The 14,040-nt window shown below is 40.0% G+C and overlaps 1 protein-coding gene across 1 annotated transcript in view; it reads left to right on the top strand.

Annotated features, from left to right (window-relative positions):
* Positions 1-11,163, top strand: part of LOC126249746 (ras-related protein Rab-39B) — a 36,731-nt gene extending 25,568 nt beyond the window's left edge. Inside the window, exon 3 of the mRNA XM_049951426.1 lies at positions 9,437-11,163. Coding sequence (XP_049807383.1) covers positions 9,437-9,875 — 439 coding nt within the window. The 3' untranslated portion in view covers positions 9,876-11,163. The remainder of the gene's footprint in view (positions 1-9,436) is intronic.
* Positions 11,164-14,040: the final 2,877 nt, after the last annotated feature.

The raw sequence follows: 14,040 nt of genomic DNA, 5'->3' as shown, positions 1-14,040 counted from the left end.
AGTGAGCAAAACATTAACATCCTTAAAACAATATTAAATAAGGAAACGTGGAATGAAATCCTACAGGTGTGGAATGGAAATCAAAAGTAGGATTCATTTATTACAATGTAGCATTCCTCAATGTAGAGACAAGAAAAGCTTCAGGATCAAACAAGTGGATTACCAATGAAATAAGTGAAGGAACCTACAGGTTCTGAGACAGTTGTGTGAAGCTGAAAACTATGAAGTATTACAAAAGAAGTGCACAAAAATAAGACAACATGAAAGTAAGAGCACTTAACACCAACCTACTGAACATGAAAAGCAAGATAAAGGCAGCTTGGAATGAAATTAATGCAAAAAGGAAGGTAAAAGATGGTTCAAAGAAAGAAACAGAAATTAAATGAGAATAAACAGTGATTAAAGATGGCAGAGAAATAGCTGGCATACTCAGTGATAACTATATACATGTGGTAAAGAACTTAAAATTGGGAAGGAAGTCCAAAAAAAGGTTACTAAGGCATCAAAAAAATCGATCAGAACCATATTCTTGAAACCAGTCACAGAAAATTAACTGAGGGAAATTGTCCAGAAAGTGAAGCCCAATAAATCAGCTGGTGTTGATGAAAAATCAAATTACATAATAAAGGTAGAGATCAAATACTTGTTCCATTGCTGGGCAAAATGAAGAGCTCTTTCAGAGACTGAATGTTTCCAGAAAAACTGAAGATAAGCAGGGTAGCACCAGTGTAAAAGAAAGGGGATAAAAATGACTGCAAATGGATTTCACTGTTACCAGGTTCCTCAAATCCTGGAAATGATAATATCTAACAGATTATTTGATTACATGGACAACCTCTTGTTCCATCACAAGATGGTTTCGGAAAGAATTGCCAATTGGACAGAATACATTGTACAGTCCTTAGATTTTTAAAAGTATCTGCAATGTTTCTAGATCTCTCAAAGGCATTAGACACCATTAACCATGAAATGCTGATAAAAAAAATTTGACTACGGTATTAAAAGGCAAGCAAGGGGAGTGGATACAATCATACTTATGCAACAGGAAGCAGGAAGTGTGTGTGTGTGTGTGTGTGTGTGTGTGTGTGTGTGTGTGTGGGTGGGGGAGAGTGTGTGTGTGTGTGGGGGGGGGGGGAGGGGGAGAGTGTGTGTGTGTGGGGGGGGGAGGGGGAGAGTGTGTGTGTGTGTGTGGGGGGGGGAGGGGGAGAGTGTGTGTGGGGGGAGGGGGAGAGTGTGTGTGGGGGGGGAGGGGGAGAGTGTGTGTGGGGGGGGAGGGGGAGAGTGTGTGTGGGGGGGGGGAGGGGGAGAGTGTGTGTGGGGGGGGGGAGGGGGAGAGAGAGAATATTGTATGATGATGCAGATGATGTGACAAATGTGAAACTGTTTGATATTTGCAGAAATGTATGCTCTTCTATCACAGCTCTTGGGAAATGGCCTGAATCTAAACCGAAGAGAGATTATGTATGCTGTGACCAGAAACAGAGAACCGTATGTGCACGAGTTCAGAGGTGGATGAAGCAAGGGTGGAAGAAACAAAATCCATTAGATTCTTAGGTAATACTGTCAGTAATGAGCTGAGGTGGAAAAAAATTTATTTTCTCAGTAAGAAACTCGGCATCATTCATAATGAAGCACCTATCACAGTATGCAGACTAACAGCTTCTGTGGACATTATTTCATGGACTCTGAACCACACCTGCAGTAGGGAGTGATAGTGTGGGGAAACTCGAACATTCAAGAAACAGTGTGTTCACGTTACAAAAAAATCAAACTGTGCATCTTAACTTTTACACATTTTTTTCATATATAAAATGATAATATACATCACAAAAGATAGTGCATAGAGATTACAAACACTAGTGTACACACCCACTACAGTGAAGAAGGAAGGCAGGCAAAACATACCCCACTGTCTGAAAATGCCTGAAAAAACACTTCAGTGCCCAGGTACCAAATTACTCAGAAGCTTTCCTAAAAACCTGCAGGACAGTGTACATCACACCAACTTTTCAAAGAAACTTGGACTGTCTGGTGGGAAAAGTATTTTACACCGTTGAATAGTACTTGTCACGTTCAGTTTTATGTATTATAATTTATAATCAGTGATGTTATCATGTAATCAGAATGGTTAAGAAATACTTGATTGTGAATGTTTCCTGTTTTTGACGTTCTACACTGAAGAGCCAAAGGAGATGGTACACCTGCCTAATATAATGTAGGGCCCCCATGAGCACTTTGGAGTGCCACAACAGGATGTGGCATGGAGTCGATTAGTGTCTGAAGTAGTGTTGGAGGGACCTGACACCATGAACCCTGCAGGGCTGTCGATAAATCCATAAGAGTACAAGGGAGTGGAGATCTCTACTTAACAGCATGTTGCAAGGCAACCCAGATATGCTCAATAATGCTCTTGTCTGGGGAGTCTGGTGGCCAGCAGAGGTGTTTAAACTCTGAGGAATGTTCCTGGAGCCACTCTGTAGCAATTCTGGTTGTGTGGGGTGTCGCATTGTCCTGCTGAAATTGCCCAAGTCTGTATGAATGCACAATGGACATGAATGAATGGATGCAGATGATCAGACGGGATGCTTACATTCGTGTCTCCTGTCAGTTGTATCTAGACGTATCAGGGGTTCCATGTCACTCCACTCTGCATATGCCCCACACCATTACAGAGCCTCCACCAGCTTGAATACTCCCCTGCTGACATGCATGTTCCATGGATTAATGAGGTTGTCCCCATACCTGTACGTGAACACCCATTCAATACAATTTGAAATGAGACTCATTCAACCAGGCAACATGTTTCCAGTCATGAAGAATACAATGTTGGTGTTAACAGGCCCAGGCGAGGCGTAAAACTTTCTCATGCAGTCATCAAGGGTACACGGTTGGGCCTTCGGCTCCAAAAGCCCACATCAATAATGTTTCATTGAATGGTTCACATGGTGTCACTTGCTGATGGACCAGCATTGAAATCTGCAGCAATTTGCGAAAGCGTTGCACTTCTGTCACGTTGAAAGATTCTCTTCAGTCGTCGTTGGCCTCGTTCTTGCAGAATCTTTTTCTGGTTGCAGCGATGTTGGTGACACGATGTTTTACCGGATTCCTAATATTCATGGTACACTCGTGAAATAGTCGTATGGGAAAATCCGCTCTTCATTGCTACCTCAGCAATGCTGTGTCCCATTGCTTGTGCACCGACTATAACACCATGTTCAGACCCACTTAAATCGTGATAACCTGCCATTGTAGCAGCAGTAACTGACCTAATGACTGCGCCACACACTTGGTGTCTTATATAGGCGTTGCTGACCACAGCACCGTATTCTGTCTGTTTACGTATCTCTGTATTTGAATACGCATGCCTATACCAGTTTCTTTGGCGCTTCAGTGTATATTACATATACATTCGCTGTACACCGTGTAATCCCACAGGATCAATTAAAATGCAGTTCATTTCAATGATAGAAATATTGCACAGTTTGACATGGGGTGTCACGTCAGAATTGCAGAATATAATGGGACATAGTGTGTGCTTTAATTTTTTTTAATGGTGACTTTATTGGTAAAGTTAATTTTAACTGAAACTATTATCCAAAAGGTAAACAGAATAAGGATAGAGAGGGAATGGAAAGGGAAAAGATCAGAAAGAACTATACAACTGCCGTGATTTGCCCATAAATGGGCATTGTGCTGTCGTGTTACAAAAGGCATTCTCTTTGCTTCCACTAAGAATGTGATTCAGAGATAACCTCACATAGTTCATAAGGCACCTCATATTTCAGTCTCGTGCACTTTGTTAATGGTGTAGTTTTCTGGTAAAATTGGCAGCATTACACTGCAGTAGTCATTTGCAGCCCTGTTTCACTAGATGAAGTACTTGAAATCTTACAGCAGATCAGATGCAGGCTGTGACCAGTGTCTGGTGAAGGCTTTGGCAACAATTTGAAGCACAGCAAACGTTTGCAGCAGGCCACAATAAAGTTGACCAAGAGACCACTCCACAACAGGAGCAACTTCTGACATTGACTGTACGATGAAAGCCATAGATGTCTGCAAGATAATTGTTTGCAGAGATTATAGTTGCCTCCAGAGTTGCTGTTTCCCAATGAAGTATACATTAAATCAGAGCAACTGGTCTACGTGCCAGTTGTCCAGCTGAATGTGTTCAACTAAGGGCAGTGCAGAGGTATGCCAAGTTATTGTCAACAGAGTACTTTCTGGACCATGAACTATTAGGGTGTGTGCTCTTCACAGATGAACTGTGCTTCAGTTTGCTGAATGATAATCTTGAAGAAGTCATCTGTAGGTTATGTACTCTCCTTTAATATTTTTAAGATTGTAGAGGTTAAAAGTTTGTATACTGGAGGAGCATATGAAGTTTAGTGTATTTGTTAGTTGTTAGAGGAATATAAATAATGATTGGAAATAATGTATTGCCATTACATGTATAAATTTTGAGAAATCCAACTGCTCCATGATTCATTATTATGGATTATAATGTCCCTCTGCATCAAAGTGCTATTTTGGATGAATTTGTACTTATTAAGGTATGTGCTGTTGGACTGACCCATAATGAGGTCTTCATTTTTGAATCCTATAGAACATGATTTGTATACATTGTAAGATGAATTTTTGGTGGTCAGTTGGTACCAAAGACTTTTCTGGAGCTCTTGCAGCTCTTAGGAATGGGAATAACTGACAAGAGCTCTTGAATCAACTTGTAGAGGAGATACACATCACTGCCAAGTGTGTGTTGGTGCTAGGTAACCCTATCACCTATTAACTGTTGTGAATGACACTTCTCATCTTTCTTACATTCTTAAATTTGTGTCTTCAGATTCAGAAACATAATTTCATGTGTTGGACACTTTATATGCCAAATGTGGTGTTAGTAGCTGTATATAATTTTTTAACCCTTTGGAAACCATGTCGAGGAAATATGCTCTCATTTGTAGACTGTGATTATCTTTTGGATTCTATTGCATATGAGCATACACTATGTAATCAAAAGTATCCAGACACCTGGTTGAAAATGAAAATGACTTCCTCCGTCAGTAATGCTGGAATTCAATATGGTGTTGGCCCACCCTTAGCCTTGATGACAGTTTCCACTCTCACAGGCATACGTTCAATCAGGTGCTGAAAGGTTTCTTGGGGAATGGCAGTGCTGTACTGAGGAGAGATATCGATTACAGTTGGTGAGGCCTGGCACAAGGTCGGTGTTCCAAAACATCCCAAAGATGCTCTACGGGATTCAGGTCAAGACTCTGTGCAGGCCAGTCCATTAAAGGGATGTTATTGTCATGTAACCACTCCGCCACAGGCCATGTATTATGAACAGGTGCTCAATCGTGTTGAAAGATGCTATCACCATCACCGAATTGCTCTTCAACAGTTGAAAGCAAGAAGGTTCTTAAAACGTCAACGTGGGCCTGTGCTGTGATAGTGTCACACAAACCAACAAGGGGTGCAAGCCTCCTCCATGAAAAACACGACCACACCATAACACCACTGCCTCCAAATTTTACTGTAGGCACTACACATGCTGGCAGATGACGTTCACCAGGCATTCGCCATACCCACACACTGCCATCAGATTGCCACATTGTGTACCATGATTTGTCACTCCACACAACATTTTTGCACTGTTCAATCATCCAATGTTTACGCTCTTTACACCAAGCGAGCTGTCGTTTGGCATTTACCGGTGTAATGTACTGTTTATGAGAAGCCGCTCGACCATGAAATCAGTTTTCTCACTTCCCGCCTAACTGTCATAGTACTTGCAGTGGATCCTGATGCAGTTTGGAACTCCTGTGTGATGGTCTGGATAGACGTCTGCCTATTACATATTATGACGCTTTTCAACAGTCGGTGGTCTGCGCCAGTCAGCATACGAGGTCGGCCTGTATGCTTTTGTGCTGTAAGTGTCCCTTCACATTTCCACTTCACTATCACATAGGAAACAGTGGACCTAGAGATGTTTAGGAGTGTTTAAATCTCAAGTGCAGATATAAGGCACAAGTGACACCCAATCACCTGATCACATTCAAAGTCCGAGAGTTCCACGGAGCGCCTCATTTTGCTCTTACAATGTCCAGTGACTACTGAGGTCACTGATATGGAGTACCTGTCAGATACTTTTCCTCACATAAAGTGCTCTGTTAAGTTTAATTACTAGTTATAGACAACATGGGTACTCAGCCTGTTGCTAACAAAAACGAATAAAATAATTTAGGACTTCACAATAAGCAACTTCAGAATGAATCTACAGAATAACAGTACTGGTGTTTGTGCGTGAAAATTGGGAAATGTGCCACAAATACAATAGATTTGGATAAGATGGTAGGAGAAGTACAGATACAAAATTTCTCTCAGGTTGTAAGACATACATGTAGAAAAATTATCAGAAATCTTCCATGATATGTCCAAAATTAATAGTTCCAAGAATCAAATTAAAACACAATAGAGTATTGCGAAAAAGGATACGGGGAAGTTTGTCTAAAGAAAACAGATAAGTGATACATTACATCATGCATAAATCAAACATCTGTAACAGTCACTGCCTTAATGTAATATGGAAAATTACTGCAGCAAGCATATAAGAAGAAGAATGACAGTGTATGCAAGAAGTACTTGTAACTTATTCACCTGTCGATTTTATGCAGAGAAATCAACAGGGTAGGGGATCCGCCCATCACACACAGTGTCTCGAAGAAAAAGAACTCTTAGCAATGGCGGCTGAGTATATTCCAGGCGCAGACCAATCTCACGCTAAAGTGAACCCATCTGTTTGTTTCTGCCAGTAAGTCTGCATCAGCAATGCTACAGCCTGTAAAATTGCCTGCATTACCTCCACTGCACAAGTTTTGACAGTGAACTCCTGTTTGTGGCACATGCACAAACTTTGAATGAAATGATAGGCCTGGGAGGAGGTTGATCAGCCAGAAAATAAGTACCCAATGTGTCTTTTAAAAACAGACTATATTGTTGAGGCCCTGGGCCCTCCAGTTTAGCTGGTATACATAAGTATCATATTCAAATCAAAGATGGATGTGCATCACACCAGAATTCAAGGAGCCTCTATGGAAGCCAGTAATTCAGAGTTATCCTCTCCCAAATGTACTCTTTGCAAACTAGTGACTCTAGTGGGAGATAAATGAACAGGTGAGGATTATCACACGTATTTTGGGACTCCTGTACAAAATATCCTGTTACAAAGGACTTTATAGGCAAAATACCTGTGGATTTCAGATATGGCTTGACACTGTGCCTTACATGATTCCCTACTAATATTAAATTTTCCGACCCATTCATGACCAGACCACCCTTTGCAGTTATCCACCCCAACATTGAGAATATATGCAGCAGGATAGTGAACACAGCCCTATTCTTATGAGTACCAGTGTGAGACACTAGATAGTAGCACGATATAAGGATGTAAGGATTGTTGTGGGAAAGGCAGATAGTTACCTTCGATTTATTGGGAAAGGTTTCAGAAAGTGTGGTCTATCTGTAGAGGAGACTGCATATAGAACATAAGTGCAACCCATTCTTGAGTACTGATAGTGTTCAAAATCCTCACCAGACCAGATTAAAAGAGGACATCAAAGCAATTCAGAGGCAATCTGCTAGATACGTTACTGGTAGGTTCGAGCAACATGCAAATATTATGGAGATAGTTCAGGAATCTCTGGAAGGAACACTGTCAAAATTTAAAGAACTGGCATTTGAAGCTGACTGCAGAACAATTCTACTGCTGCCAGCCTATATTTCCCATAAGGACCCTAAAGATAACAGAAATTAGGCCTCGTGCGGGGGCATATAGACAGCCGCTCTTTCCCTCGCTCTAGCTGTGATTGTAACTGGAAAGGAAATAACTATTAGTGGTAAAAGTATCTTCTGCCATGCACCATATGGTGGCTTGCTGATTGTTTGTAAATATAAGCTTTGTTCATCTGATCTTACCATGTCTAAGTCTGTAGTTATCGTTACCATTCTAAAGAAAAGTTTTGAACACCAATAAGTCACTTCTTGCGCAGTTGTACATGGTTTTACTTCACATCATCAGATGAACTACCAACAGAGTTTATTGCTCCACTGAGGTTGGGTCACCTCCACCCACATGGCCTGGTCTCAGCCAACTCTTGGCACTATCTGCCTCTAACAATGGGGCTCTACCCATATTTCTAAACTTTTCTATGTCTATGACATCAGATATGTCACTTTCCGTTATGTTCATAATTTAACTACTTTCACTATCATCAGTGATGACCTATGTGCATGCTCACTCTGAGCACTTCTTGCAATAATTTTAGGCTTGATCTGTCCCATTCATCGGAGCACTTCTTGCAATAATTTTAGGCTTGATCTGTCTTATTCAAACCACATTTTTATGGACAGACTGTTTATTTTTCCCCATCCTGCAGGACATGGAAGAGTACATTCTATTTTTTTTTCATCGGTCTCCCCCAGGCCCCCCCCCCCCCTTTCCTCCCTCAAACTGAATCTTACTACTTAGTTTTGACAGAAGTTGTCCTACACCAACCAACCTTAGAGGACATTCAAGGCATGTCTCTTTTGCTGCTCTTCAGGATCTGTCTTCTGTGCTCTGCCTTGTCTTCCATGGTCATTCCGCATTACCTTGAGTAAAAATGCCCAGACATGACTGCTGTGCACTCTTATGGTCTATTCTGCAATGAGTAATAACATAAGATTATTTCAAAAATGAGCTTGTATAGGGAAACAGCGTGTCCCTGCCATGTCTCACTGCATAAAGGTTTAATCTGTTTAGTGATTGTTTCATAATATAATGTTAAGTATAAAAGTGTCTTTTACTAGTCTTTACATAAACTGATACTGACTGACATTTTCTTCACAATTTCTCTTTAGCTCTCTATATATTACTGTATTAAGTGTACGTAGTTGCAAGAGAATCTACACAGTGTGTGTCTGTATCTTTATTTGTTTAGTATTAAGATTTCACATCATATAATTTACTGAAGGTACTGCTGCCAAGAAAAAGTGATATTATTAATATGGACATATACTTAAAACTTACAACTATTATTATTTGCCTGTGTGCTTAAAGTAAAGATTAGTTCTTAGGACTGTTAAAACCATGATCTTTATCAGCAGAAATGGGATTAAGTCGGCATGTTTGTCAGGGAATTTTGTAATTGTCTCTCTTACTGTAGGGTTACTAGAAAAGACTGTGTGGGGAAAAAGATAATTGCTGTTTACAGAAAGACCAGCAAAATTAAGGAAGTTCATCTTGTATCTAATAGTGATCAAATTTGGAATCTTAGGAATGAATTTGGAAAAATTTTTTATATCTGTGAAAACATAGGTGACTAAAACATTTTCTTATGTTTTGTAGAACACTTCTGAGCGATTTTATGTTATTTCTGACATTGGATATCCTGGTTTTCAGGTCCATAACCAAATCGTATTACAGAAATTCTGTCGGTGCTCTGCTTGTATACGACATCTGTAACAGAGCAAGTTTTGAACATATTCCTCTATGGATGATGGAAGCCCGTAGGCATATAGAACCTCATCGTCCTGTATTTGCCCTGGTTGGCTGCAAGCTGGATTTAGTGTTGGCTGGTGGAAGACGTGAGGTATCACGTGAAGAAGCAAATGCCTTTGCTGAGCAGCACGGCTTACATCATGTTGAAACTTCTGCGCGAACTGGTGTAAATGTAGAAGAGGCATTTCATGCAGTAACCCAGGAAGTTTATAACAGGATACAAACTGGTGAATACAAAGTGGAGGATGGTTGGGATGGTATTAAAACAGGATTTCAGCGCCCAAGTGGGTATGACTTCAATTTAGTTGAAGCAGAACCTGCCAAATCAACTTGTTGCTGAGATGATGTACTGATATAAACTATTGTACATATTCTGTGTGGACTGTTATGGAATGTTGTTTCTCTGTGCATTTTTGAATCCTGACATAGCATGTTGTATACTTGCAGTATTTCATAATTTACGACTTACCTTTGTACAGGCAGAACTGCGATGACTACCAGTATACTTCTCAGAAAAAATACTCATAAGGAAAGGCCTATATTACATATTTGGTACATATGGTAATGATTATGTGCCAAGAAGTTTAAGCAGTAAACCATGTTCGATCTTTATTGAGGTATTGTGTATTTATCGAACTTCAATCAGAAACAATGGCAATGGGCAGTGTCCTAACACCTTTTAGACCATTGTGATATTGGTAAAACTGGAACTGACAGAAAAAATTGGTGCTTTCGAAATAAGTTTTACTATAAGGAGTGTGTGTCATAGGCTGATAGTAATATTCACATTACGTGTTTTTCAGAGAGAACACACAACTTGTCCGTTAAGTTGTTGATGAAAAACACACACTGAAATTACATGAAAAATTTGTAATACTATGACTAAATTGCTTCCTATCGTCCTGAAAGTAATTTGGATAGGCAGCAGGCAAGTGTAGCAACATTAATGGAAAACACAGCCTTGTGGACTTAAAGGCTGCTCTACTATTGATTGTCTTGTGCTGTCATTTTCTATTTTGGTACTGCTTTTCCCACTGATTAATATACCAAAATTTTTCCTTTAGTAAATATGTGTCAGTGTAGAGAAATTGTAACCCATTCTGTTCCTTTGTGTAACATTACTGCTGTGGAAGAATTTCCACATTAACAGTCTTCGTTTTGTGCACAGTTGTTTCCTTTCTTAGATCAAGAACAAAAGTTTGTCATTGATTGAAGACAATTAAAGTAATTATGATTAAATTTTTATGTGTAGAATTTAGTGTATAAATATGAGAGATGTTCGAGAATTTTCCAGCAATGGCAAAGAAGAATTGGAAGATTTCTCAGAACTATCAGCTTCTGGCGCCCTAATTCAGCTATACGTAGCAAGTTATTTGTTTGAGCTTTAGTTACAAACATTTTATAGAATTTGAGAATATGAAAATGATGTGCATTGTGAAATATACCAATATGATACGAAACAAAGAAATGGATTACATACTAAATGCAATGGTTATTTGAAATATGAGTTGAATCTTGACTATTACAGACTTCTCTCATTTCATATGTGGTATCTTAGTTAACATAGCATTCTGTGTAAAACTGATGCATCATAAATAAGCAATAAATTGTGTTTATTTATGTGTTTATTTTTTCTCTGTAATTATTTTGATTATATTCTATTGACACTTACATTTCTCAGAACTGGTAAGTAAAAGTTAATATAACATCATTCTGCTTCTTTCCCCAATACCTACTGCTTTTTCATATGTGAGATCTGTAGTTGAACTAAAAGTAATATTCTGCTGAAGCACGTAGTGTCTGTGCAGTGATGTAAATGTACATTATTAAATTAATATACATATGTATCACTACTGCCATTCACTTTTGAGACTGTTGTTTAATTCACATAAACTAGTTTTTCCTTTCCAGGCTCAACTTCAAATGGGGTATGTGAACATAAAGTATTTATTTACATTGCTTAATATTGGGCACTGGCTCTGTAATAAGTAGATAGAAAACACTTTAATGTATCGCTGAGAGAGATGATAGGGCAAATTGTGTTGAAGCAAGTATTTCTTTACTCGCCACTGCAGTATGCGCGGTATTGTGTCCATTTTAATTTCCTATTGACCACAAAATTAAACACTTTACACTGTGAGTACTGATTGCCTCCATAAATTTGGCAGAATGTGCAACTAGGATACAATATTCTTAACTTAGAAACAGGGTTTTTTTTTTTTTTTTTTTTTTTTTTTTTTTTTTTTTTTTTGTACAAAATATCATCACTGTGCTGGTAAATGCATTGATCATGAATGTTAGCATGGGTGTTGAAAAGAAGCAATACATTAATTTGAACTTCTGAAAATTGCAGCTGTTTTTATGTGTATTTCTCAATATTCATGTTAAAAACAGTCGAGATGAATGAATTTGCCTGCACAATGATATTATGTACTGAAAAACCAAAGAACTTGTTCCAAGTTAGAAATGTTATATCTTTGAGCAAAGATATTTGTAGTATATATCAGCTGAGTAGCAATTTGGAAAAGGACAGAATTGTTATAGTTCACCACCTGGAACAACCATATCAGAAATGGCCAAGATGATCAGCTGATTGCGTGCTACTGTCATGAGGGTTAATAGAAATTGGTTGGACAGCGAAGCTAAGAGCAGGTGACTAGGATGTTGTGTGTCCATGGATCATCACACAGGACATAAAGATCAGAGCCACTGTAAAGCATGATATTTGGCAGATCTGATAACAGAGTACAATAGTGTGCTGGCAGAAGTGTTACAGAGCAAATTGTTGAATGTGGGACTCTACAGCAGACTACTTCTACATTTTCACATGTTGACCCAGCGATATCAATTACTTCTGTAATGGACATACAATCATAGAGATTGGACATGTGATCAATGGAAACATATTGTCTTATCAGATGAACATTTATAGTTACACAACGTTAATAACTGTGTCTGGAAACGGTTAACAAGGCAAACAGCTGCTATAAACAAGTGCTGTGCTGCAGGCACAGGTTGTTAAGAGTGGTATTATGCTATGGGGAACAGTCACCTGGGCTCACACCGGAACTGTAGCAGTAACTGAAGACACCATGACAGCTGTGGACTGCGTGAACATTGTGGACCACCTGCATCTCTTCATGCTTTGACGTCTTCCCTGACAGAGATGACAATTTGGAGGAGGATAACTGTCCTTGTCACAAGGCCAAAATTATGCTCCAGTGGCTTGAGGTGCATGGCACTGAACACACATTGATGTCTTGGCCATCAAAATTTGTCAGATTTGAACCCAATGAAAACATCTGGGACACTATCAAATGCCAGCTCCGCACCAGCAAACCACTGGCCTGAGGTTTATGGGGTCATGTGACTAGTGCACACACATTTGGTGTTCCATTTAATATCACACTACCCAGGCCGGGAGTGCCCAAAGACCATTTTAGAGAAAACAAAAAAAAAAAAAGTGGAAGATGGCAAGCTGAATACTGATCTGAAAAGGCAAACAGAGGGGAAAAACAAATGTGAAGTCAAGAGTCATCAATACAGTACGAATATAATCTGAGTCACAAACCAAAGAGAATAACCTAGAATAAGCTTGTCACTGTGATTGCAATAGCCACATGGGTGACCTGAAATCTGGAGATGCATTAACACAACTGGCAGAGGAACATGCACTCCTTCTTTCTAGCTGATGCCACCAGAGAGTCTCACCTCCTCAAGCAGTATTCGTGTCATTTGGGGCGCAGCCGTGATATCAAACAACTTTGGATGACCAACACTGGTTCATTCATTGTGGTATTGCTGTCTGAATCCAATGACAATACTAAATTTCTGCCACTTTAACAAGCACATAGGGTCAAAAATGACCAGACTAGTATTTTGTCCGGTGCTGCAAAGGGGAGTTTTGTGCAGGTAGTGCTGCCAGTGGCTCCAACAGCATCACATTTTCCATCCCTGTGGCATAGTGTTCATCTGCTGTCTGGTCTACTTGAGGCTATGCTAACGCATTGAGACCATCAGCAATTGCAGTACTAGAGGAAGTGACTCAACCTTCATGAGTTGTCAATTGTGTGCAGGTTTGGTCCCCCGGTTCCCGCTCCCACTGCTGCTGCTGCTGCTGCTACTGGTAATGATAGCAGGGTTGCAGGTCATAACAGTGCTGTGGCTATGTACTGGGTGCAAAACTAGGGGCACTGGGAGTTGGCGGGAACGCCTTGAAAGGATATGCGCCAAGAATGGTGGGGCTCATAAATTCCATGCGCTGGCTTGAGGACAAAGGGAGGGCTCCTATATATGCCACAGCCACAACTGGTTTTGGTGACAGATCACATGCTCCTGCCTGGCCATGAAGAGGAATGTTTGGTGTCTTTTTGGCCAAGAAAGATGCCCAGTACCCAACATGGCTTCTAGCCGAATGCACGAGCCCACACTGCAGTACCCTGCTGGTAGCGAGCTGTGGAACTTGGGCTCAGAATCCACAGGGCTGGATGCAGCAGATCAAAGAG

The sequence above is a fragment of the Schistocerca nitens genome, chromosome 3 (genome assembly GCF_023898315.1).
Source record: "Schistocerca nitens isolate TAMUIC-IGC-003100 chromosome 3, iqSchNite1.1, whole genome shotgun sequence".
Classification (NCBI taxonomy): Eukaryota; Metazoa; Arthropoda; class Insecta; order Orthoptera; family Acrididae; genus Schistocerca; species Schistocerca nitens.
This window is presented reverse-complemented; position numbering and strand designations above follow the sequence as displayed.